Raw genomic sequence first — 26,154 nt, 5'->3', positions numbered from 1 at the left:
TACGTGTATAACTGGGGTTCGCGGGAAGTTTCACACGCGATTTCAGCAGGGTACGTGTATTACGGGGTTCGCGGGACGTTTCACACGCGAAAGGGCCTGTGCGAGTGAGGTACGTGTATAACTGGGGTTCACAGGAAGTTTCACCCTCGATTTCAGCAGGGTACGTGTTTTACGGGCTTCGCAGGAAGTTTCACACGCGAAAGGGCCCGTGCAAGTGGGGTACGTGTATAACTGGGGTTCGTGGGAAGTTTCACACGCGATTTCAGCAGGGTACCTGTATTACGGGGTTCGCGGGAAGTTTCACACGCGAAAGGGCCTGTGCGAGAGCGGTACATGTATAACTGGGCTTTGTGGGAAGTTTCACATGCGAAAGGGCCTGTGCGAGTGGGGTACGTGTATAACTGGGGTTTGCAGGAAGTTTCACATGCGAAAGGGCCTGTGCGAGTGGGGTACGTGTATAACTGGGGTTCGCGGGAAGTTTCACCCGCAATTTCAGCAGGATACGTGTATTATGGGGTTCGAGGGAAGTTTCACACGCGAAAGGGCCTGTGCGAGTGGGCTACGTGTATAACTGGTGTTCGCGGGAAGTTTCACACGCGATTTCAGCAGGGTACGTGTATGACGGGGTTCGCGGGAAGTTTCACACGCGAAATGGCCTGTGCGAGTGGGGTTCGTGTATAACTGGGGTTCACGGGAAGTTTCACACGCGATTCTAGCAGGGTACGTGTATTACGGGGTTCACGGGAAGTTTCACACACGAAAGGGCCTGTGCGAGTGGGGTACGTGTATAACTGGGGTTTGCGGGAAGTTTCACACGCGATTTCAGCAGGGTACATGTATTACGGGGTTCGTGGGAAGTTTCACACGCGAAAGGGCCTGTGCGAGTGGGGTACGTGTATAACTGGGCTTCGTGGGAAGTTTCACACGCGAAAGGGCCTTGCGAGTGGGGTACATGTATAACTGGGGTTCGCGGGAAGTTTCACACGCGAAAGGGCCTGTGCGAGTGGGGTATGTGTATAACTGGGGTTCGCGGGAAGTTTCACACGCAATTTCAGCAGGGTACGTGTATTCCGGGGTTCGCAGGAAGTTTCACACGCGAAAGGGCCTGTGCGAGTGGGGTACGTGTATAACTGGGGTTCACGGGAAGTTTCACATGCGATTTCAGCAGGGTACGTGTATTACGGGTTCGCAGGAAGTTTCACACGCGAAAGGGCCTGTGCGAGTGGGGTACGTGTATAAATGGGGTTCGCGGGAAGTTTCACACGCGCTTTCAGCAGGGTACGTGTATTACGGGGTTCGCGGGAAGTTTCACACCCGAAAGGGCCTGTGCGAGTGGGCTACGTGTATAACTGGTGTTCGCGGGAAGTTTCACACGCGATTTCAGCAGGGTACGTGTATGACGGGGTTCGCGGGAAGTTTCACACGCGAAATGGCCTGTGCGAGTGGGGTTCGTGTATAACTGGGGTTCACGGGAAGTTTCACACGCGATTCTAGCAGGGTACGTGTATTACGGGGTTCACGGGAAGTTTCACACACGAAAGGGCCTGTGCGAGTGGGGTACGTGTATAACTGGGGTTTGCGGGAAGTTTCACACGCGATTTCAGCAGGGTACATGTATTACGGGGTTCGTGGGAAGTTTCACACGCGAAAGGGCCTGTGCGAGTGGGGTACGTGTATAACTGGGCTTCGTGGGAAGTTTCACACGCGAAAGGGCCTTGCGAGTGGGGTACGTGTATAACTGGGGTTCGCGGGAAGTTTCACACGCGAAAGGGCCTGTGCGAGTGGGGTATGTGTATAACTGGGGTTCGCGGGAAGTTTCACACGCAATTTCAGCAGGGTACGTGTATTCCGGGGTTCGCAGGAAGTTTCACACGCGAAAGGGCCTGTGCGAGTGGGGTACGTGTATAACTGGGGTTCACGGGAAGTTTCACATGCGATTTCAGCAGGGTACGTGTATTACGGGTTCGCAGGAAGTTTCACACGCGAAAGGGCCTGTGCGAGTGGGGTACGTGTATAAATGGGGTTCGCGGGAAGTTTCACACGCGCTTTCAGCAGGGTACGTGTATTACGGGGTTCGCGGGAAGTTTCACACCCGAAAGGGCCTGTGCGAGTGGGGTACATGTATAACTGGGGTTCGGGGGAAGTTTCACACGCGATTTCAGCAGGGTACGTGTATTACGGGGTTCGCGGGAAGTTTCACACCTGATTTCAGCAGGGTACGTGTATTTCGGGGTTGCCAGGGAGTCGTACACGTGAATTGCCCCCACACATATCCCCTGCACCCCCACCCCACAAGCAGTGCAGGGCACCTGCCAGCAGGCCCCTTCACATGTCCCCTGCACCCCCACTCCCCAAGCAGTGCAGGGCACCTGCCAGCAGGCCCCCACTCATGTCCCCTGCACCCCCACCCCCCAAGCAGTGCAGGGCACCTGCCAGCAGGCCCCCACTCATGTCCCACTCATGTCCCCAGCACCCCCGCTCCACAGCAGTGAAATGCCGATCTCATGACACAAACCATAAGTCAACTATGTACATCAACACATGTCCGTCACACACATACACTGGTTGGCATTGCTTGTGTAAACCCACATTTTCACATGCATCAACCCAATGAGCAAATCCCACACATGAAACTAAAAAATGAAAATGTATTATGTACATGAAAACAAAAATGAAATGAAAGCATACAAAAATATGAAACTTGAAATGAAAAGCATGTGAAAAAGATGATTGAATGAAAAATAATAACCAATCCTAAAAAATTAGAAAGAAAAACAGTCCAAAGTTACCCTCCAACAACACAAATCCAAAGGAAATGTAAAAAAATAATCTCCATTGCTTCATGTCCATAAAAAAAAATGAGATAAATCAATCCATAGGCCAACTATTTACAATCCATTGTACGAAAAAAAAAGTCCATTGCTCCATGTCCATAATGCCAAAATAAAAAAAAATAAGATTACATGATGAAACTATATACAATCCATTGTCCAAGGATGTAAAGGGTCCATGATCCCAACCAAACAAATGAAACCTACCTAAAAATATAACTATATACAAATTTGTGTGGCATTGTCCATTGACCACAAATAAAAGGAAAACGAAAAGGAATCCTAACTCTAAAAACTATGTTCAAGGGCAGCGGGCTAGTCCAACGGCTCACTTTTGGATGTCCCGGGCCAGGGCATCATCGAACTCCTGCTCAATGTCCCGGAGGCGGTCCTCTTCCATGGCCCCAAGGGTTCGCAGGGACGATGACATCTGGACCTCCAGGTCCCTGTGAATGGCCTCCAGGCACTCGGCCCGCCTCAGGGCCCTACGCATGGAGTTCTCCGCCCTGACCATCGTGAGCCGTGCCTCTTCCGCCCGCTGCCGCTCCGCATCTACAGCATGGCCCAACCGCTGCCACACGGAAGACACTTCCCACCCTGGGTCCTCCTGCCCTCTGGCCAATGCCTGCCCCTCCGATGTTGAAGGCCCCGAGCCATCATGGCTCCCACCTTGTTGCTGCTGCTGCTGTGCCTCTTCCTGTGCCCTGGCTCCTGCTGCCTGCACATCCTCCTCCGGCTGGGGTGCAGTTGTTGAGGTGGCCACCCCTGCTGGACGTCTGACTCCCGACTGTGGCAGGGATGTGTCCTCCACCAGCTTGACCGCAGGGTCAGAGGCAGCTCCACAGGGCACCCAGGTGACACATGGGTGGGAAGATGGCACGGAGGACGACTGGCGCATAGGGGGTTCAGTTGAGGAGGGGGTCGGAACAAGGCCCAGCAAACGGAGGAATCCGGCCCTGGTTACCTGTCCCAGTAGGTTGACGTGGTCAATGAGCCATTCGAGATGACCTGCAGTCTCCTCATGAAAAGACTGCAGGTCACCTCGCATGGCCTGTTGACGCAACGCCACACCACCCAGGACAGGCTCAACCCATCCCCGGATAGCCACGTCCGCAGGGAGAGGAAGGCCAGTTGTCGTAAGCACATCCCCTGCCTGAAAACGGGTCTGGACGTAGGCATCCCTGCTGGTGCAGGATGATGCAGTCACAGGATCAGGGACAGGATTACACACAGGCACCTCCGCGGCAGCCTGTGCTGCCTCCTGTCCCTGCCCCTGCACTGCACCACTAGCACCAGTGGAATCCCCACCTCCAGACCCCGTCTCTGTCCCTTGCACGGCCTCCTCCTCCACCAAACCCCCCACCAAACCTGGATGACTCCGTGCCATCTTCCTCCGTTGGGCCCTGTGGGGTCTCAGCTGCCCCTTCTGCTGCCGAGGAGTCCAACTCCAACCTCCGCCTCTTGGACGTCCCCTCGGCAGCTGCGACCTGGGACGCGGCGCCGGACTCCTCACTCCCCGACGAGATGACAACCTGGGAGGGGAGCCGGGCCTTGCGTCTCCGGCTGGCGGTGCTATCCCTGCCGCTGTGCTCCACAGCACCCTCTCCGCCCTCTTCATCAGGTGACGCTGCAGACAGGGAGAGATAGGAGGCAGGCATCAGGGCACTGTACAATGGACTCATACACACATGACAGTTGCACACGAGTGGCATTGTCAAACTTCAGACATGGCATCACAATCCCCAGCTCACATGTCATTTCAACTCACACACATGAGCTATTCCACAGCCATATCGCAACAGTCAGCACCATCCATACACATACAACAGCATGAGCAGGCAAAGGTGAGCCAGACATCACATGAAACACAGGGAGTGCACTAGACATGCACACATGCCACCACACTTACATGCATGTGTACACCTCCACCAAGTGTCGCAGTGATGAGATCGGCATCAATGTCACATCTGGCAATGAGTCTTCTACATATCAGTGTTACATGCATCCATGTTGCATCACTGTTGCCCCCTTGTCAAATACACACACATGCACATGTACACGGTGCAGATACATGCAGCAGCTGGAACCAACATCAATGTGTGACACCACAACCATGGCAACTTACATACACAGTAATTCAGACATGTGTGCTCACACATCTGCATTTGGCCTGCATGCTTACCCACACATACACCATCCATGTGGCTCACACATGAAAGTACTCGCATGTGTCAGCCTCACGGCCCTGTACATACACATCCATACATGACCCTACAAAACCACATGTGCAACCTGCACACTACTGGCACACCACCACATGCATAGCTTCCAATCAGTATGCATGTACACTTACTGCTCGACTCCAGACGGGTCTGCCTTTCAATGACCTGGACGTGGAGCGCTGGGCATATGCGTTCCAGGATCCTAATCTGGTGTTCCGACAGGTGGCCCCGGTGCCCCTTAGCATCCGTTGCCTTCAAGAGGCGCCGGGCCTTGTTGAGGGTCCTGGACCTGAAGTCTTCCCAACGCTTCCTGACATGTTGGAAGTCACGGACTGCCACCCCCTCCACGTTGATGGCAGTAACGATGTCCGTCCAGATCCTGGTCCGTCCTTCCTTGTCGACGCGTGAACTTCCGAAGAGGGCTTCATACTGCCCCACGACTTGATCCACCAGGACACCAACTTCGGTGGCAGTGAAGCTGGTGGCCCTCTGCCTCTCTGGCTGGGGGTTGCCAGTGCTGCCAGATGTTGCAGTGCCCGACATGGCAACCCCAGAGGCAGGAGTGGGTGGGCAACTGGGTCCTGGGGCTGGCCTGTGGAGCGATGGAATACCAGTCGGGAGTCTTCAATTCCAGAAGGGGTGGTCACAGCAACTGCACCCCTGGCTGATGTGCAGGCAGCAAATAGCAGGGCACGTGGGCAGCAGGCAGTCAGGCAGCAGCAGATGGCAGGTGGGAGTGTGCTCGGGGCTCTGGGGGGCAGTAATTCGGCCTTCTGGGCAGGAGCATGGTCTTCCGTGTGTTGTCGTGTGGCCAGCTTGATACAGAGTGATTTGGCACGTGAAAATCTTGCACGTCTGCGTGTAATTTGAGGAAAGGCCCTTAGCGCGTAAGCGCGTCAGCACACGTATGCGGTTCCATTGGACCAAAGGCCCTTAGCGTGTCTGTGACGTTACACGCAGGCGTTTTCCCCATGACGTGGGCATAGTGGATTAGCCTGCGCACGAAGCCTGCGCACGAAAAAAAATGCACGTCCCCGTGTGAATGTGTGTAATCCGAGGAAAGGGCCTACACGCGTAAGTGACATGAGGCGCGCAGACGTTTCCCTCTGCACGGGTTAAAGGTGAGCGGGGCCAGCAGTACGCTGTACGTGCCTTTCGTGGAGACCGACGTGTGTTGCTGCTTCGTGTTTCATTTCGCGCGCCATCACACCTTCACAGCTATCAAGGACGTATCTCTTCTTTTGGCGGGGGTATTGGCTACGCATGTTTTTCTGCATCGTGCTAGTCAGACGGTGAGTCGCGCACGCTATTTTTCCCACTGCGTGTGCCCCTGTGTATCGCACCCATTTTCGATGTCATAGTAGCCTGCATGTCCCACGCATACGCGTTATTCGTGTTACTGGGTGCCACCGCGTACTGCGGGAGGTTGATTCCACGCACGTAGGCTGCAGGGTTGCGTGCACGGTTTTACTGCAGTTTTGGGGTGCCTGAGCGTTGCGTGACCCATCACTACATCACCAGGGTCACATGCAGCCTTGCAGGTGCAGGGGGGCTGTTAACATCTTGCTTCCCACCCCCGTCACCCCAATTGCCCAGGTCAATTGTGGTGTACACCTCCCATTGGCACTACTCCATCTGTGCCGGCACTACTACATCTGTGCCATGGTTGGGAGGCCACCAAAGGTGAGGGGCGCCTCAGCTGGGTGTACTCCTCGTGTTGGGTGTGGTCGGGGACATGGCTGGGGTGACCAGGGAGTAGGGGGACTCCAGGGTGTCCAGGGCGGCCACAGAGGGAGAAGAGGCAGGGGTGCGCCACTTGAGCATGATGTTGTGCCATGTGTCGGTGCAGTCATGCCACCACCCCCTGTGGTTCTGGGAGATGCAGCTTCTGTATCTGCCACTGGTGCCCGTGTGACCCGGCAGTCCGTTACATCGACTGCCATGGGCCCAAGGGTAGTGGTAGCTGCAGGTGCATCAGTGGACACCACCACCCAGGCTCAGGGTCTGCCAGCGCAGGCTGCATTGGCACTTGAGGAGCCCTTGGAAGATTTCCAACATGCCAGGAAGGTAACCGTTGGGGCATGCAGGGCTGCCCAGACCAAGACACGTGTCCCTGGGTCAGTTATGTCATCTGCTGCCCCGAACAGCCGGGTGTTGGCAAGTGCAGGGGCAGATGCACCCAACAACACCCCGGTTGTGAGTCTGCCAACCAGGACAGTTGCGGTCAATGACCCTGCCACAGTGGATGTTGCTGTGCAGGGTCCATTAGAGGGCACCCAGCTGCCACTGACACAAGTCAGGCCTTTGGTCGTTCCTCCACTTGCCACTCCCTTGGCTCAATCCACCGAACCCACTGGCCATACTGGTCAGGGCGGCATTAGCCAGCCAGGGTCTGCGCCACAATCCAAGAGGAGGAAGGTTGCACCTGCAGCACAGTCTGGGATCCCACACACAGCCACGACCTCCTGCAGGTCGAGGAAGAAGCCTTTCTGCAACCAGGAACTGGACTTCCTCGTGGGCTACGTGCGAGGCCACAGCCTTGACATGCTAGTGGGTGCCAATAGTCAGACTACGGCTGCCCACCGTGATACCCACTGGAAGCATGTTGCGGAACATATCAGTGCATTCGGCCATGAGGTGCGCACGGCGCAAGAGTGCAAAAAGCGTTGGAATGACAGGAACTCTGTGTTACACGTGCTACCTTGCAAGAGGAAGCACGTGTATCACGGGAGGTTCTGCATGCAGACCTACGTGTCATCACCACACAGAATCAGGCTCACCCGTCTGGCAGACTTGCTGCCGGCCAGGGGCAAGCTTCCTCCTTTCCAGGATGAGCCAGACTCGGACGACAATCTATCTCCCACATAGGTCGGGCTGTGCAGGCGTTGAGCCCATGGAGGTTTTTTTTGTTGCTCTGCATCATCGCATGTGGGTGTTGAGCAGCACCCTGTACCTCCCCCCTCCTGGGTGCCTCCCACCCCCTGGGTCGTATGTGGCCATTTTTGATTTTTATTTTAGTTTAGTTAGTTAAGTTTCTGTTTGATAGTTAGTTTAATTAGGTAATGTAGGTTTTTCATAGTTAGTGTAATTAGTTAATATAGTTTGAAATTGCTTGTCTATTGTGCTTTCATGTGACGGTGTGGTGCTTTGTGGCTTTTGAAAGCATCCACTGTCTGTTCCAGCTGGGTCCTTCAGGCTTGTCTTGTGTATGTGTTTGCTGCTTGGGGTCCTTGACTCACATATGCCACTTCTGCTTCCCTTATCCATGGGCTCGCAAGGATGGTTCGGTGTAACAGCCTATTACACAAGGGCTTTGGACTGTCATATCTGTGGCATGTCTGCTGCTCTGGAACTTGTGTTCACACCCCTAGTGGGGATGATTGGGGTGTTATTGACCACTGTTCTGCTTTTGCTAGATGGGGTGTTTCATGATTCATGTGTACATTCATTGCTATGCATTGTGTGGTATCTTTCTTACCTTTACTGTATATGTGCTTGTTGCAATTCATGCCGTAGATAGTGTGATTCAGACTTTGGCTGTGAAAGACAGACTGATGGTGTGATTTCTGATGTTCGTCTCTGACATGGTCCAGTAATGAGATGCCTGAAGAGACACACACAGATGACTGTAAAGCATTAATCATGTGTTTCATGCCCTTTCAGCAGGTGGATGAGCCTCCAGACCACCTTCGCCATCAGACATGGGCCATTGGACGTATGGATTCTGGACACGTTTGGTGGTGCCCACATGCACATGTGTGCGCAAGCAGAGGCACAGGGATTGCAATCATACATCCTAAAACTGCTGACGTGTTTCAAGGGACACCAGGCAAGGTGAGCAGCACAGGGGGGCCACAACACAGCAAACCTTCCACCAGCCCAGTTGCACATGCATGCTTAGTAGCAGCACTGACAGTGAGCTTGGACGAATATTGGTGTTGAAGCGCACAATACAGCTCAGATGTGTTGGTGGACTGATGGCTAGTTGATTGTAAGGTTGTCTGGGGCACCTGCAGAGGCAGTGGCACATACCCTCCGGTCCACCATGGTCCATTGAGGCACTTGTATCACCCATGTAGCCTTCCGAGACATGGAAAGGGGCAGCTCACAGGGCCATACAGCAAGGGACATACTCGGGTGCAGTGCATTCATTTCCATGTACATTTTGAAACATGCACTGCCTACATTATTTCGGTCATGGTGGGACAAGACTTTTTCTGAAGTCATACCTTGCTATATGCGTCTGTCTGCTTACCCAGGGAACATTGCATGTTGTGTGAATCGTGACACATTGGTGTTCCATTTGCCACGCACCCACCGGCGCCTGACTTACTGCATTGACTGTGTATGAACCATCACAGGGGTAATGTTACATATGGGTACGAAGCATCCACACCAGATTGTCTGTTTGTAGAGTAGTTTGTTACTTTGGGTCATATTTGGTGGTGTGTTTGTGTGTTATGGGCACGCACAGATTATTAACTGTGGCTCTCTTTGCAGCATTGAAGTGCTCCTGTTACCGGACCTGAGAGTGCGCAGGCAGGAGGCCAGCACTCACCCCAGAGATAAGTTTCTGTTTGACTTCCATTTCAGTGAATTGCTGCTATGTGCATGATGAACAAGTTTGTTATGATTGTGTATGTGTTAATGTGAGTGTTACCTTTTTGTGCATTCCCTACTTTCCCGTGTCAATCCTACTCCCCTCTCCTGCCCCTCATTCCAGTTATTCAGTATGCCAATGCCTGTCCCGACTACATATCCCTGACCGTCCTCCACCACCAGGGTCTCAGAGGCCTGTGTGAGTTAGACCTTGCAGGCACCCAGACCACGGTGGGGGTGGTTGGTTCGTGCCACTCCTGCGCATGTACACGGGAGCTGTGACAGTACACATCCGTATGTGGTGCATCATTCTATGTTATGTACCACACATGGTACACATCCTGTTGTGACATTGTTTTACTGCGCTACCTTGGTTGTTACATCATTGTGGTAGTACTTGGCCTTTGTGAGGTACTGCTACGTCAAGTCATCTACTGGAGGCTGTTCTGGTTTGTTTTTCTGCCTGCAGGCTTTTTGGTTTGCTTCTGTGTTGGCCTGCTTTGAGTTCTCTTGGATGTAGTGTTTTTGCAAATCAAGGTGGACTCTGAGGTTGCTGGCTACTTTTTACACACAAGGTGGGAGATGGTGACAAAGGGGAAGGGTGATCCTGTGGCCAGGTGAAATTCAAGGATGAAGGCTCCATGACCCAGGTGCAGTTGTTGAGTGTGTCATGGTGATTTGGGAGGGAGGGGGGGTGCTTTGTTGGTGATAGTTGCCTTGCCCTGCAGTGTGATGGGCACCCTGACATTGTAATTGTGATATCCTATGTACATGATGTGTTCTGCTGATCAATGCCTGTTCATGTGTTGTGTTTACCTTTCAGGTGTGAGGGGATAGTTGTGGTTTGACATGCTGGGGTGTACACATGGTGAATGTTCACATGTGATGTGTAGAGGACACTGATGGTCACTTGATTGCACATGCATATGTTCAGTGCATGTCCCTACTGACCCACAAACTCGCACTATAATGCACTACATGTACAACCACCCTTCCATGTCCACGTGTACACTCTGTTTGCCTTCTGGTGCCCACTGTGTCCCTGCAGCACATGTCCTATGACCAATTGTGGATCCTGTACATGCCTAATTTGCTTTTTGATGTGGTTTGTGGCTTAGATGTGATGCTCAGGGTGTGCATCACAGACAATGGCTGTTAACTGTGCTGTGCACTGAGCAGTGTGTTGCAGGAGGTTGACACTGCACACAGAAGCTGCAGTGTTGATTTTGCAATGCACAATGTGCATGTAGATAGGCATTCCTTGTTATGTTACAACTATGACTTTTGGAATGCATTTGGGTATGACTTATTTTGAGTGGGATGTTGTTGGTCAGTCATTTCATCTGATTGCATGTCAGGCATCATTGTCTGATGCCAGTTTACAGTTTTCACATGGCAATGTGTACCTTATTGGTACTGTGTTGGTGTATGGCTATTGCTTGCCATGTCATGTTGTGGTTTGGGAGAGTTTGAGTGACATACCAGTGATAGTCATGGCCTGTTTTGCAGGTGTGTGTGATTCACACCTTGCATGTTTGCCTTTTGTTCACATAGGATTGCTTGTGTTTAAGCAGCTAGGGATGCACACAATGTGGCACTTCCATGGCAACAATCTCAGGGTGGTAAGGTTGTGACAGTTGACTGTCTCTTTGTCATCATCAATTGTCACCTGGTATGTGCCAGGCCTGTGTGCACTCCGCAGGGGTAGGAGTTTAGGTGAAAAATTTGGCCACAAGCTGGGTCCGGGTTTCCTCGCCACGCCCCTATCCCCTCCCATGGGCAGCGCCTGTGCCTGTGGTTGGGGATGTGGGGGCACCACCATGTCCACCGGTACGCCCTGCCGAGTTGCAACATTGCGCAGGACACATGCTGCCACAATGATCCTGCACACTACTGGGGGTGCATATGGTAGCTGCCTGCCAGAGTGGTCAAGGGAGCGGAAGCGTGACTTGAGCACTCCGAATGTGCAAAACTATGGCCCTGGTTGCAATATGGGCCCCGTTGTATCTTACCTGGGGTGGTGTGGTGGGGTTCCGGATTGGCGTCATCATATGGTTGCTCAGAGGGTAGGCACTGTCCCCTGGAGAGGTGATGATGGTTGTGATTATTGGGGTTGGTGTATTTGTGTGTGTGTGACTTGCATGCATGTGCAAGGGCATTTGTACTCACCTAGGAGCCATGTGTCACCATGCTGACCAGCTTCCAGGGCCCGGCTCAGGGCGGACATTCTGTATATGAAACTGTCATGGGTGGAGCCAGGGTAGTTTGCATAGACAGAGGTGATGATTCCCTTTGCATCGCATACCACCTGTACATTGATGGAATGCCAGTGCTTGTGGTTTCGGTAGATGTGCTCAGTGGCCCTAGGTGGACGTAGGGCCACATGGGTGCAATCTATGGCACCGAGCACTTTGGGGAAGTGTGCCATACTGTAAAAATCCAGGACAACGGCCTGCCTTTCTGCGGGTGTTTTGGGCATGTATATGTGCCTGCGGACTGAGGGGCACGCTGTCATGATTGCCAAGACCTTGTGTAGGCAGCGTGACTGCATGGCCTGTGAGACCCCCCCCACTATGGCAGTAGTCCGCTGAAATGACCTAGTGGCCAAAAAATGCAGGACATTGAGCACCTTCTCCAAGGGGCTCAATGCTTGGGAGCAAAGGGTGGGGGATGTAAGGTCATCTTCCCACTCCCTGACCAGGTTTAGGATGATATGGGGTGGAAACCTATACCTGCCATAGACCTGGTCGTCAGGCATCCCAAAAAGGTTTGTCTGTGGTGAAAAAATGCGCGCCCTGGCTATTCTCCTCCTCCTGCGGTGTCCCACGATCAGTGCTGCGACAAATGGGGCATTCATCGTAGCTGTATATACGTGTTTGTTGTTTGCGCGCACTTTTATGATGTGCGCGGGGACGCTTCCGCCTGCCTTCGTGTGGCGGATGCGTTGACGCCTGTGCGCGCCTTTTGCCGTGCGCGGGTTTCCCGTATTCGAATCCATGAATGCGGGTTGTTCGCGTGCGTGTGGGCGTCCTGTGTAGTTCCCTGCAGTACTTCCCCAGTTACGCCTTCTTTTCCACGCGTTATTCCCCATTCTGCGTGTTACGCCCACTGTTACGCCCACTTTTGTTGTGTGCGCTGCGCTATGTGCGCTTTTGCTGTGCGCGTAGCGCATGCCGTTTGATGACGTGTGTGCCCGCGTGCGAAATGCACTGATTTGGCGCACAACCAATGGGAAACAAGCGCAGCGCCTTCCTTGAATCGCGCGCGTGCGCGTGCGCTTGCTTTCTCACGCTTGCGCCACCTTGCGCCTGCTTGCACTGGGATTTACGGCACACGTTTGTTCCATGAATCGGCCCCAAGGTACTTACCTTGGGTTATTCTGTGCCAAGAGAATTGTGTGTAGTGTATTTTACGTGTGGTTTTGAATTTCTAGAAGTGTTGTGTTTTTCTGATGGTTTAAAAATAAATGTACTTATATTATTTCACCTGAAACCTTGAGTCAGTGTTTGCTTGAGTCACAGTAATTGTGGTCCCTTTGTGTAATCTCTTCTACTGCTCATATACTCTTGAGATAAGCCTGGCTGCTCTGCTACTGCTACCACTTTAACATAGTAGTACAGGCTTGTACCAAAGGTGAACTTGTATTGCCACCTGTAGTCTTAATTGTGTGTAGTGGTCCCTAAGGGCACCGCACATGATTCTGCCTAACACTGGTGTACAGCGGTGAGGATTTGGAAGTAGAGTGATTACACTTAGAGTGCTGCTATTGTTTAGGTTCAACTAACCACAAGGCTAAAACACCACTAATTCTATTAACTGAGAAATCATGTCAAATATGGAAAGCTACACTGAAGAGGGTCTTTTAAACTACACTGCTGAGGTTCTGAGGACCATGTGTAGAGATAAGAGTCTCTCTGGTAAAGGAAAGAAATCTGAGCTGGTTGCAAAGTTAATGGGAAAACAAAGTCTGGAGAGTGGGTCAGAAGGGCCTGCCCCTCCAGCAAATGTGGATCTTGATGTTTCTGATTCTGAGAGTATGGGAATAGAAGAAGTAGATGAGTCCTTGTTAGGAAACCCTGCAACTCCCTTGCCTGCTCAGAAAGCACAACCTCTGTCCACAGGGACCCCCACAGGTCCTACAATTAGTCCTGAATGTATTGCACTTGAGAAAATGAGACTTGAATTGGAAGTGAAACGTATTGATGCGCAAACTGCCATGAAACATCAAGAGTTAAGGCTCAGAGAAATGGAGCTGATTCATTAACTAGAAATGAAGAAATTGTCTTTAGAAAGTGCTTTTCTCCCAGAGTCTTCTAGGTCTTCCAGCCCAAAGAGACCCCGTATGCCAAAGGAAATGATTGGTATGTATGAGACTAAACTTGATGTTTTGGATTGGTTAGCAATGTTTGAGGACAATCATGTGATTCAAGGTATCTCAGGGAATCAGTTGATTCCTTGGGTTTTCTCTAGGCTTCCCCCTGTTGCAAGTGATGCTGTAATGGAGTTGGGGGAGGAGGATAAGTAGGATTATGAGTGTGTGAAGCTAGCATTAATAGCTAGATTTGGGAAGACCCCTTTCCAGTTTCTTAAGAGGTTTAGAACCCTCCAAAAGCATGATGGTACCCCTTGGGCTACCTTGGTGTGTGAATGTTTGAAAAACGTAGATGGTTGGGTTAAGGGTTACAAAGTGAACACTTATGAAGGTTTGAGGAGTCTTGTAATGTTGGAGTCTATTTTTGATGTCTGCTCTACTGAGCTTAGACATCACTTGGCTGATTCAAAGGAGATAGATCCTAAGAAGTTAGTTCATGAGAGTCTCAGCTAGTGTTTCTTTAGTGTCCTTGGTTATTTGGGTACAATAGAACTTAGATGTCTATATCTCAATCCCAGATAATACTAAAGAGTATTACAAAGATAGTGTTCTTGTGAATGGTCAGGAGACCCCTGCCATCAGAGACACTGGAGCCAGCATAACTGTGGTTGATGAATGTTTTTTCAAGGTGGAGGATGTTGCTAAGGCACCCAAACACCTAAGCAAGTTAGCTGGAGGCCCTGTGCAAATGGTTCCCCAGTTACCAGCTCTCATCCAGTGCAATGACCTGACTGTCAGAATACCTTTAAGTGTGTAAAGTGACGTACCTGGGAGAGTCCTGTTGGGTAATGACCTTAAAACTCTTGGAGTTGTGTCTAGTACCCTCCGGCCCCCCAGCAAAAGGAAGCAGGAGCTCACAAGGTCTGCAAGGGAGAGAACCTTGAGAGTCTCCTGGGCACATGATAGAGGAAACTATCACCCAAGTCCACATGACTTACTTACTGCTATTGCAGGACAAGAAAAGACAAAGGGGAAAACCAAGTCTGCCAGCAAGCACTCCTGTGCCCAGAAGGACATCTCCAAGACTGTCCAAAGTCATACCTGTGACTCCTCCACCAGCTGAGGCTGAGTGTGAGGTTCAACCCTGTATGGTTCAACTAGATACTGAGGAATCAGATCTGGAAGAAGATCTTACTCTGGTGGGAGATCTTGACCCTGTTGAACATCCTGAGCTGCAGTCTTTACTGGCAGAAGGTGGACCCAACAGGGCAGATTTCAGCAGAGTACAAAGAGAGTGTCCTACTCTTGAAGGTCTTCGCCTACAGGCAGCTTCTCAGCTCGATGGGAAAGAGCCTAGAAAGTATAGGTTGCACTGGGAAGATGGCCTCTTCTACAGTGAACCAACTGAGTCAACCCCTGGAGACTGCAAAAGACTTGTAGTACCTCTGGTGAACCGACTCCAGTTCCTGCAGTTAGCCCAAGAGATACCTTTGGCTGGTCCCTTAAGTTTTAAGAAGACCAAGGAAAGGCTCTCCCTTTACTTCTATTGGCCTAAAATGGGTTCAGACGTAGACAAATTTTGCAGGAGCTGTCACACTTGACAAACCTCTGGCAAGAGTGGAGCCAAGAATGTGGCACCCTTGGTGCCTCTTCCAGTGGTGGGAGTTCCTTTTGAGAGGGTTGGGATTGACATTGTTGGTCCTCTTGACCCTCCCACATCTTCAGGCAACAGGTTTATCCTGGTTGTAGTGGATCATGCCACTAGGTATCCTGAAGCAATGCCTATGAGGACTGTTACGGCTCCGGCTGTGGCTAAGGCCCTACTTGGTATTTTTACCAGAGTGAGTTTTTTCCTAAGGAGGTGATATCTGACAGGGGATCACATTTTATGTCCCACTACATGCAAGCCATGTGGAAAACCTGCGGCGTCATCTACAAGTTCTCAACTGCCTACCATCTCCAAACCAATGGGTTGGTGGAGAGGTTTAACAGAACTATGACGAGCATGATAGGTGCTTTAGAAGAACCCCTTAAGAGAAAGTGGGACCTTCTACTGCCATGCCTTCTCTTTGCATATAGGGAAGTCCCTCAGGAGGGAGTAGGTTACAGTCCCTTCGAAATTCTCTATGGCCATCCAGTCAGAGGCCCATTGGCCCTGATTAAGGTGAGGTTGGAGAGTGCTCCTTCCCCCAAGCCAGTCAGGGTGACTGACTATGTGATAGGTCTCCGGAGGAGAATGTCACACATGATGGCAGAGGGAAGTGATAACTTGAGGGCTGGTCAAGCTCTGGTCAAACATTGGCATGACCAGAAGGCTAACATGGTTGAGTTTACTCAAGACCAGCTTGTTCTTGATATGGTCCCCACAAGGCAGAGGGCCTTGCAGGACAAATGGATAGGACCATTCAAAGTTGTGGGTAAACTTGTAGAGGTGAACTATCTGGTGAACTTAAGCAATCCTAAGGAGGCTCCTAGAGTCTTTCACATCAACTGTTTAAAGGATTATGTCTCTAGACCTGAAATAGGAGCTTTGCTTCTAACTTCAGCTCAAGAGGAGGAGGAGCGTGAACCTCTACCTGACCTCCTCAGAGGCTTACCTTTAGATGAGCAAGTAGAAGGTGTCAATCTCCCTTCCAGTCTAACATCTGACCAGCAGGATGAGTGCAAAATACTGTTAAATCTGTTTGCCACCCTGTTCTCACTTTCACCAGGCTTGACCCCTTGGGGCCAGCATGATATCCTCACTGGTGACAGTTTGCCTGTGAAAAGCAGGGGGTACAGAATGTCAGACAATGTAAGAACCCATATAAGGAATGAGGTCAACAAGATGCTTGATCTCGGGGTTATAGAGCCCTCTACTAACCCATGGTCTAGCCCATTTGTGCTTGTACCAAAGGCAGGATCTAAGGAGTTGAGATTCTGCGTGGACTATAGAGCTCTAAATGCAGTCACAACGACTGATGCCCATCCTTTGCCTAGGACAGATGAGCTGGTGGACAAACCTGGTGCAGCTAAGTACCTCAGCACATTTGACCTAACGTCAGGCTATTGGCAAATAGCCCTGACAGCCCATGCCAAGGAGAAAACTGCATTCTCCACCCCAGCTGGCCTCTATCAATTTAAGGTAATGACTTTTGGACTAAAGAATGCGCCTACTACATTTCAGAGGATGGTCAACCAAGTTCTGAATGGGATGGAGGACTTCTGCATGGCATACTTGGATGACATTGCAGTGTTCAGCTCTACATGGAAATAACATGTTGAACACCTAGGATATGTATTGCAGGCTCTTGAACAGGCCCATCTGACCATGTAAATGTACCATGCAAGTAAATGCCAAATTGGTCAGAGCACAGTGAGAGCCTTCTTAGGTCTCACTGGGTACTACAGGAACTTCATAGAGAACTATGGGACCATAGCTTCTCCCTTGAATGTTATCCCCTCTCCCACATTTCCTAAAAAGGTCAAGTGGAATGAGGAGTGCAATCAAGCCTTTGAGGGTCTAAAGAAAGCACTTTGTCAAGCTCCAGTCCTAAGAGCTCCTGACTACCACCAACCCTTCATTGTAAAAACGGATGCTTCTAATGTATGTATAGGTGCAGTCCTTAGTCAACTGGATGAGAAAGGTAGGGAACACCCCATTTGTTTCATCAGCAGGAAGTTAAAGGATCCTGAGACAAGGTGGGCAACAATAGAACGAGAATTTTTTGCTATTGTGTGGTCATTGAAGAGGTTTAGACCATACTTGTATGGATCTACCTTCATTATTCAGACTGACCACCAACCCTTGAGATGGCTGATGCAAATGAAAGGGGAAAATCCCAAACTACTCAGATGGTCAATCTGCCTGCAAGGATTTGATTTTTCCGTTGAGCACAGAGCAGGAAGTCACCACCAAAATGCTGAGGGTCTCTCTAGGATATTTATAACCGACTAGAGGTATGAGAACCATCCAGGAGTGGATTAAATCCTCCTATCCCTTAGTCTGGGGGTGGGGGCGAGTGTTAGGGATAATTCTCCTTCTTTGGCTAATTTCCCTTACCTAGTGAGTCCCCCAGCAGCTTTGCTCGATTTCTGGAATTTATTTTTTTCCACTTGGTAAGAGTGTCCTTCTTTTCCCCACTCTTACCTGTGTTTTGCCATGTGTATTTCATCTGTTTTTGTGATTGTGGACTCTGGAGTACACCACTTCAGTAGACCCCCTCTTATGTGTGTTACACAGCACCTTCAGTGCAGTGACACAGGGTTGTCTTTGAGACTTCCCACCGACTCCATTTCTGGGGCTGACTAATGTCCCCCAGAAAAGGGTAAAGTTACCATTAACTTTACATAGTCATTTAACCACAGATCCAGTGCACCCCATCTTACAGGGAGTACTGGAAAGGGTTAATTCCTAGCCCTTTTTATCTGTACCTCGCAGAGCCTTGTTTTGCTCTTTTAACATTTAGACTTGGCTGGTGGCAGTGGTATCTACCCTAACTTTTCTACCGTGATTATACTAGATAAACGTGGTATTGTTTTAGCCTATTCTATTAGCCTCGAACATAAACCCGCTTGACCAAATACTTTTTCTTTTGGCTCCGGTTGGGTTTATTCGCCATTTCTTGTTGTTAAAATCCTTCTTGTGTTTTACTTTGCGTGGCAAACCAGGTTTGCCTTCTTTATTCACTGTCTTTTGGCGGGCTTCTGCAGAGAAGCTCTCCTCTTGGCGTCTGGGTGTCTAGGTGGGCTGAATGTGAGGGAGGGGTGTAGTAACCCCCTGCACAGCGTATCCTAGGAAACCCAAGTCGCACTTTTCCATGATTGGACAAGGTGGTTTTCCGGGCTGGACAACCCCCCTGCTGCGTGATTGACAGCCAGGCTGTGTGAATGGGGTTTTTTTGCATAAAAGGCAGGACTCTTGGGCTGGAAGACAGAGTCCCCACTGGAACTGCAAGGAACCTAAGAGCAGCGGAGAAGACGACGACTGCTGCAACTACCCCGTACCGGGGAAGCCCTGCTGCAGTCCTGAGCCATCTACCCTTCGACGACCAGAGAAGATGCAGTCCGGAGTCTTCTTCCCTTGAGCCTGGTGGGGATAACCAGCTCATCTTCCACAGCCAGAGGATCCTCTTCATGGTCGAAATCGCTGCACACTGCTGTAGTGGTCCGGATAGCCATCTGAAGAGCCTCTCCTGTGTTAAAAGAGCGCACCTTTTATTCACCGTCGCTGCTGCCGGCTTCATCCCTGTGTGGTGCAGACCCCTCCAGACGTCCTCCTTCATAATGAAACTCCAGGAACCGTGGGTCTGCAGGAAACTATCAGGAATAACTTCCGTTGCACCAGCCTCTTTATTGAATTAGGTACTGTGTTCTGCTTGAGGAATTGGGGTGAATCCCTTTTCTTCGCCTCCAAGGCTTGTCCTTGTCTTCCCTCCTTCTTATAGCTTTTGCTTCCTCTGTTGACAATATCTAAGTACAAAAGATGCTGAGTCATGGCTTTGACTGTCGTCTCTGGATCGAATTCTATCAACTGACATGCGTCTAAGTGCAGCGTCTCAGCTTCTATGAGAAACCAGAGGGTAAAGGGTAGCCCGAACCAGCAATCCTACTCTTTCAGGAGCATCTTTGTGACACATAGACACACCCACACAGACCTGGCTGGAGCCCAAGTCAGAAAAGTACCCTAAATGGCCACTGACATTCTGCAAGTAATCAACGGCAAGGGCAACAGTTTTGGGTTGCCTTGATATTGGGTTTCAGCCACATCACTATTTCCCGGCCTTTTAGGTAGAAAAGGCTGAATGTGAATGAAAATGACCAGACACTCGTGCTGCCACTGATTATGGTACACTGCCACCAACCAGAACCAGTACAACTGTCTGCGTCAGGTTGCTCATCAAGGGAGGGTAGTGCCCAACTTGGCAATACCTCACATGTCTCCAAAGGGCCAGAAACATATACAAGGTGCATATCCAGTGAAATCTGGATTGAATCCACTGGGGAAACCGGCCAGAGCACTGCATGGTACAAGCATAAAATGGAGGGGGCTCATAAATGTTAGCCAAATGTGGGATTTCTTTCTTACAAGTCCCAGGTGGACTGTAATGAAGGCGACCATGGACTCTACAGTCTTAAGTGTTTCCGTCTGAGCTCTTACCTGCACTAGCTCATTGAGAAGAAGAATGGCTGGCGACTAGCTTTTACGAAGAACTGAGTTAGGAAGCCATAATTTTTAAGTTAATTAATTTTAATACAAGACATTTTAACAAGAATTGGTTAAATTGCTTATTTCCTGTGTTATTCACCTGATAATCCAAGGGGTAAAGTCAGAGGAATTCATAGGCACGGCTTTTCAATTGCTATTTTACATTGTTATCTCTATTGCCATTGTTCAGTCACTTGGTGAAACGTGTAACTTTGTTCTAAAAGTGTAACACTGTATTTTATGTAATGTTTTATTTAAATTGTATACATTGTGTAAGGTTTAATTAAAAACCATGAGCACAAATAAATGAATACACAAATGAATGAAATAATCAGAGAAGCCCAAAGCAGAGCATAAGTGAATATTGGATCTTGGCCGCCTACCTCTCGTCTGCTCACCTGCGGGGTGATAGCTTCTGCGGTTGAGTCCTTGTCAGGATGGAGTGGACTGGATAGAACCTTCTGATGATTATCCACCTCGATGAGCTTGGGGCCTTTCATCTCCTTCTGCTTGGCTTCTGTAAGTTTAGCTTTTGCTCCCTCGATTGGAATCTTATTCACTTTTCGATTCTGCATTTGTTCAATAAAGAAACGGTCAGTCTTATTTTTTTCCAGGAAATTGTCGACGGTTTTTCCAACATGTTTGTTAATTTCACTGCTGATTCGATTGTTTGTGAAGCTTGTTAAACGGCTTGAAAATAATTCAATTAATTCAACATTTAATTGTTGGGATATTGTTTCCAGCAAATCTTCTTTCATGATCTTCACATCTGGGAAATTGCGACGCCCGTCTTCCTTATAGTCTTTAGCGGTTGGGAGCTCATCGCATTTCTTAATCATACATGGAATGACTCTCTTTTCAATCATATTTTGAGTTGGGGCGGCATTTACCATCTGTAAAATCTCAACCGTAATCTTTCCGATCTCAACACTGAGCTTGATTCCTTTCTGGATAGCTCCCTTCCCCTTGGCCTTCTTTAGAATTTGGAGGACACCGTCTTCCATAGCCTGGAGGTTAGTAAACAACTTGTTGACGGTGTCGTAATCAGAAGTGACGTCAGTGACTGCACTCTGGCAAACATATGATATGATGCTATTCATGATCTCGTGATGTGTTCCTCGAATCTGAAAGGTGTTTGGATTCTCGGTGTGTAGCGTCTTCTCAGGCACCCCATTGACGATTGCAAACTTTATCATTGCCTGGTTCAGAGCTTCATTCCCTTTCACAGACTGGGTTATTATCTCTTTGAAAGCTTGTGCAAATATGCTCCTGTAAATGTCCTGCAGCCCTTTGTCCATGACATAATCAAGACCCTTGAGTACGCCCTGCTTGGCGATCTCTTGACCAGCGTATTTTGCTGCCTGCACAAAGTTTTTCCTCACAGCAGAATTTGTTGCGAGGGCCTTGATGGATTTTGATAGAGACTCTTTGGTCACGGTGGACGCTGTGGATTTTGCAGTAGTAGCAATTGTAGAAATCAACGATTTTCCAGTTCGGATAATGTCATCTGCAACAGATGCAAAGGTCTTGGTTCCATTGATCAAACTCTTTGCCACTTTGACAGTGGTTTCCGCTGCCTTTTTTATGGTGCTAAATCCTGCCGTTAACAGGGACATCCCAATGCTAATTGCTTTGGATATTGCCCATTCTGCCCAATCAAAGGCACCCTTTACCATCCCTTCTATGCCCGATATCATGTCAGATACTCCTTCGGATATAAGCCCCATTCCAAACTGACTGGCAGTCCCAAAGGTGAAAGCGCACACAAGAATACCTGCTAGGACCTGCAGTGCTCCGAGGATCAAGCAGATAAGAGCATTAATGCAGAACTCTGGCTTCTTCTCAACTTCAAATACAAAGGACAAGCCATAGTCGTAGAGCACAGTCAGCTCATCAGTGGTTATAGGGCCATGATCAGCTGACAGTGAGAAGACGGCTTGGTCCTTTGTGATGGCTTTGCTATTGCTGTTTTGCAGCTCGTATAATTTTTCTATGGATTTATCAATGTAATCGATCCAGGATTTAAAAAGGCTCTTGCGGGTTTGCATTTGTTTTGTAAAGTTGGTTTCGTCTCTGTTGTGAGGCTCGAACCTTGCTATACAGGACATTTGGCAGGCTACCATGGTGTTCGCCACCTCTGAAACATAGATATGAATTGTCTGCTTTGATTCCCTCAATAAATCAATGGCATTCTGCATGTAGTCCTCCTGTCCCAAATTAATTTTTATGTAAGCTTGATTGTAGAGAGAGATGGCACGGTACACTCGATCAGTGTTCTGTGCTTTCTCCCAGAATGATAATGCTCCATAATCCGACTCTTTGTTCTGAGTGTGAAGGTACATGCGATCCATTGCTTGCTTAATGAAGTCGTAGAAGTTCTCTGATTCCCCCCTTAGGAGGCTCTCTGCTCTCTTCTGGATCACTCTGCTGAGGTCTTGCTTTAGTTGTTTGAGGTCTTTATGCTCCTCTATGTCTTTGTCATGAAGCGTGAGCCAAAGGGCCCAGGTCTCCTTCAGTGCGTTCAAAGCTGGGCGGTAGTCCAGCTTGGTCTGTGAGTAATCAAATGTGTCGTCACTCGCGAGAAAGTCAGAAGACAGGTAGATGTCTCTTCTTTCCACCTTTCCATACTTTCCATGAAAAAGATCCAGATGCTGACAAAATGTCCCAAAGAGTTCCTCTCGCATCTTTACTTCCAAGAGCTCATCGTCCTCCATGTCGGGGATGCGCTTCTTTTCATAGTCTGCCCTGAGTTGCCTCATCACCTCGATGGGTTGGCCTTGATAGGATTGAGACAGTTCTTGGTAGTTCAGTATCATCTGGACCATCCCAGGGTTCCCTTTACGAGATGTTCGGCCAAATATTTGCTTTTCCACTCTCATGTTCGGTGGGAAATGGGTGAGAATCACAAAGAGCCCCCCACTGTCATTCACATCTCTAGTGATTTTAACATCGGTGCCCCTCCCACCGAGGTTTGTAGCAATTACCACATCCCCGGCATCGAAGATTCTCCTTTCAATGTTGTGTCTATCACTTCTGGTGTATAAAGTTAATTTATCTGAGTTGGAAACAGCCTTTAGTTCTATTAACTCTTTTTGCAGCTTCTCAGCCGTTTTCACATCTTCACAGACGACTAAAGTGGCTTGACCTTTGACCCACTGATTTGGGCTGGTGTGCTCCTTCACACATTCGCAAATCTTTTTAATCCAAGCATCTTGCCCGCCTTCAACCTGGACAACAGGTAGCTCGGTCTTCTTGGTGTGGCGGTGAGTAGGCATGTTATAGCAAGAGACTCTATAATGCTTTTTCAGGAACTCCACTTCTGCCTCATCCCCCAGGGTGCCCGATACACCGAACATGCCCGTGCCTTTAGTATATCTCTGAAGGAAATGGAAATTTGACATAAAGTTGGTGACATTCGATAACGGAGATATCGCCAATTGGTGCTTCATTTCCAGGAATTGCTGCAAGCCGTCTCCCCAGCGCTTGTTCTTCTCGAGCACACCGGTAGCTTTGAAGTCCACTGGGATGATGCAGTGATACTCATGGATGGGCGAGATGGTCTTTACTTGGTTTGGGTCTGTGGCCGATTCTATCATATACTCGCGATCCTTGACCATCGTTAATGCTATCAGGGCATTTTCCACAAAGACCTTCATCCTGCTCTTGGTATACTCTTTCAGGTAGGCTGGCAGTAGGATGAAGTGCTCCTCGTTATTACTTTGACTTTCTGATGGCTGATAGGCATCTGAGTACTTAATTATTGATTCCAGTTCAGCAACGGCTCCTTCCACCAGTGCCTTTTCATGCATCACTTCGCAAGCGCGCCCATGTTCTTGGAGAAGAATGCGTACCTTCTCATGATCCAATACAGAGGTGTTGTCAGCTGCGGAATTGTTCTCGAAAGCAAATGCTTTACCATCCTGTACTTCATAACATTCAAACACAACTGTATCTTCTAGAACCTTCTGAAATATGGACAATAGATCTCTCTGCTGAGCAGGTCCCAGTTTATCCATGAGTTCTTTGATTTCAGAGTCCTTTGGTTCTTCCATGCTCGGCTGTTCTGGTCTACCTATAGTGGTTTCTATTTGTTTCACATCTTCTTCAGTGAAGAATCCCAGTTGCAGTCCTGGCATCAGAATATCGAGTGGAGAAAAATGTTCAGATGTCTGTGCTCCCATCACAGCTGTTGTAGCAACTTTGTGGAAATACTGTGTTCCTATTGCCCAGAGAATGTCTCCGGTTTTGGCATCTTCGATACGTTGGCATCTACACACCTTTGCCCAGATAGCAGCCAGCAGTTGTTCTAAGTGCCGAATCCCTGTGGCTGCATGTGAAAGAAACGTGACTTGTACACCACTGTCTAAGGTCATATAGTCTACTTCATCCACGATGGCTATATCGAAAGTCCTATCTCCGCGGGTTCTGACTTTTTCAAATTCCTGTCGCAGGATGTCTGCAGCAAAATTCCCAATCGTACCATACACAATATCAGCTGTGTATGCCTCTTTAATGGTGTTATCCCTTTGTCTTGAGTCAGTGCATTTATCTAAAGCTGGAGGTGGAACAACACTACAAGACACATCGAACATCTTGTAGAGTTTGCTCCATTCCTCTTGATCTCGACGGGCAAGTACCGGGGAACTTGTTATAACATCCACTTTCTTTCCACGGATTGCATGGATGAGGGCGAGCATAGCCACGATTGAAGATTTGCCCTCACCAGTGAAGATCTCCAGAAGACAACCATTGCATTCAGAGTCTTTGGAAAGGAGAAGTGTCAACACAGATGCAAGTTGGGTCATGCGTGGGAAATAGCCTTCGATCTTCTCTCCCGACTCTTTTATAATAGTTGTGGTGTCCTGAACAGCCACACATAAGCCAATCACAATCTTAACAAGTGTCTCCATATCAGGATTTTCCAAGTCAATAGATCGGGTCATCTCTAACCCTTCTTGTTTCATTTTCTCATCCATATCCAATGTTTCGTATGCTGGTAGTTGAGCCCCAACTTCACTAAGGACTTGTTCCAGGATGGAGAGGATCTTTTCTGGATATCTGTTTGCTCTCATTTCTGCAAGGATGGTTTTTAAATCTTTGTCCTTCTCTTTCTTCACCTGTTGCTGTAGATGTTGAAGAGGATCAAGCTCCTTCAAGGAATCAATGGCAGTGTTAATATCTACATGGTATGTCTGTACGCAATGGAGGATTTTCTCTACCTTGTCCTGAGGAACAGCTTCCTGTCGCACCTTCAGCACAAACACAATGGCCTGGATAGGGGTCCATATGCCACTGAATAATAGGAGACCAAGGCAGTCTTGAACGGTGCTAGTGAGTTCAGAAAAGACCATGTGGGAAAGTTTTCCCACTAATGTCTTGTTTGTCTTATAAAGTATATCCAGTATTCGAATGAGGCAGCTGGATTTTGCATCTATCTCGCCTTTGCACTCCAGCAGATTAATCATCTCCAACCCAACTCCATTCAGTGTTACTTGGACTGTTGCTTGAAGAAGACTCAGGTGTTCGGTCAGTGAGAGATTCTCATAATTGAAGGCCTTATCCAAACTTCCATGACTGCAGGTGGGTATGTCCTTGTCCAGGAAGTACTGAGCAATGAGATTCTGCTGCAGTGTTTGCATCCGAGCACCGATGTTTTGGGATGCCAAAGCTTCGTCTTCCTTCATGTTGGTCTCAAGTAGTAGGAGGTTAAACCTCTCCTCAACATCTTTTTCCTAAAATATAAAGAATATGTGTGTTAAATATCTCAGTGCATTGAAATCAGAAATGACATACAAGTTAAGCACCTCCCAAGTGGATCTGAACGCTTTGCTGACCACTTGTGTGTCCCTGTAGGAAATCCCCTCAGACGCTCACGCCAAAAAAATACAACCCACTAGGGAAAAAGGACCAGCACTCCTCTTGCAAGGATTTCACGTTTTATTCCAACACAAAAGGAAAAAAGCGCCAACAAAGAACTCTGCTGCCATGGAATGTGCAGTACAT

At 49.1% G+C, this 26,154-nt stretch overlaps 1 protein-coding gene across 2 annotated transcripts in view; it reads right to left on the bottom strand.

The window, feature by feature from the left end:
- Positions 1-26,154, bottom strand: part of LOC138511162 (uncharacterized) — a 390,240-nt gene that overhangs the window by 21,970 nt on the left and 342,116 nt on the right. Inside the window, exon 4 of one of the 2 annotated variants that reach the window (XM_069626668.1) lies at positions 20,535-25,883. In XM_069626668.1, coding sequence (XP_069482769.1) covers positions 20,535-25,883 — 5,349 coding nt within the window. The remainder of the gene's footprint in view (positions 1-20,534; positions 25,884-26,154) is intronic. The other variant, XM_069626669.1, reaches the window with a different exon arrangement.

The sequence above is a fragment of the Ambystoma mexicanum genome, chromosome 6p (genome assembly GCF_040938575.1).
Source record: "Ambystoma mexicanum isolate Mex_15411 chromosome 6p, UKY_AmexF1_1, whole genome shotgun sequence".
Classification (NCBI taxonomy): domain Eukaryota; kingdom Metazoa; phylum Chordata; class Amphibia; order Caudata; family Ambystomatidae; genus Ambystoma; species Ambystoma mexicanum.
Note: the sequence above shows the minus strand (reverse complement) of the source record. Positions and strands in the feature narration are given on the sequence as shown.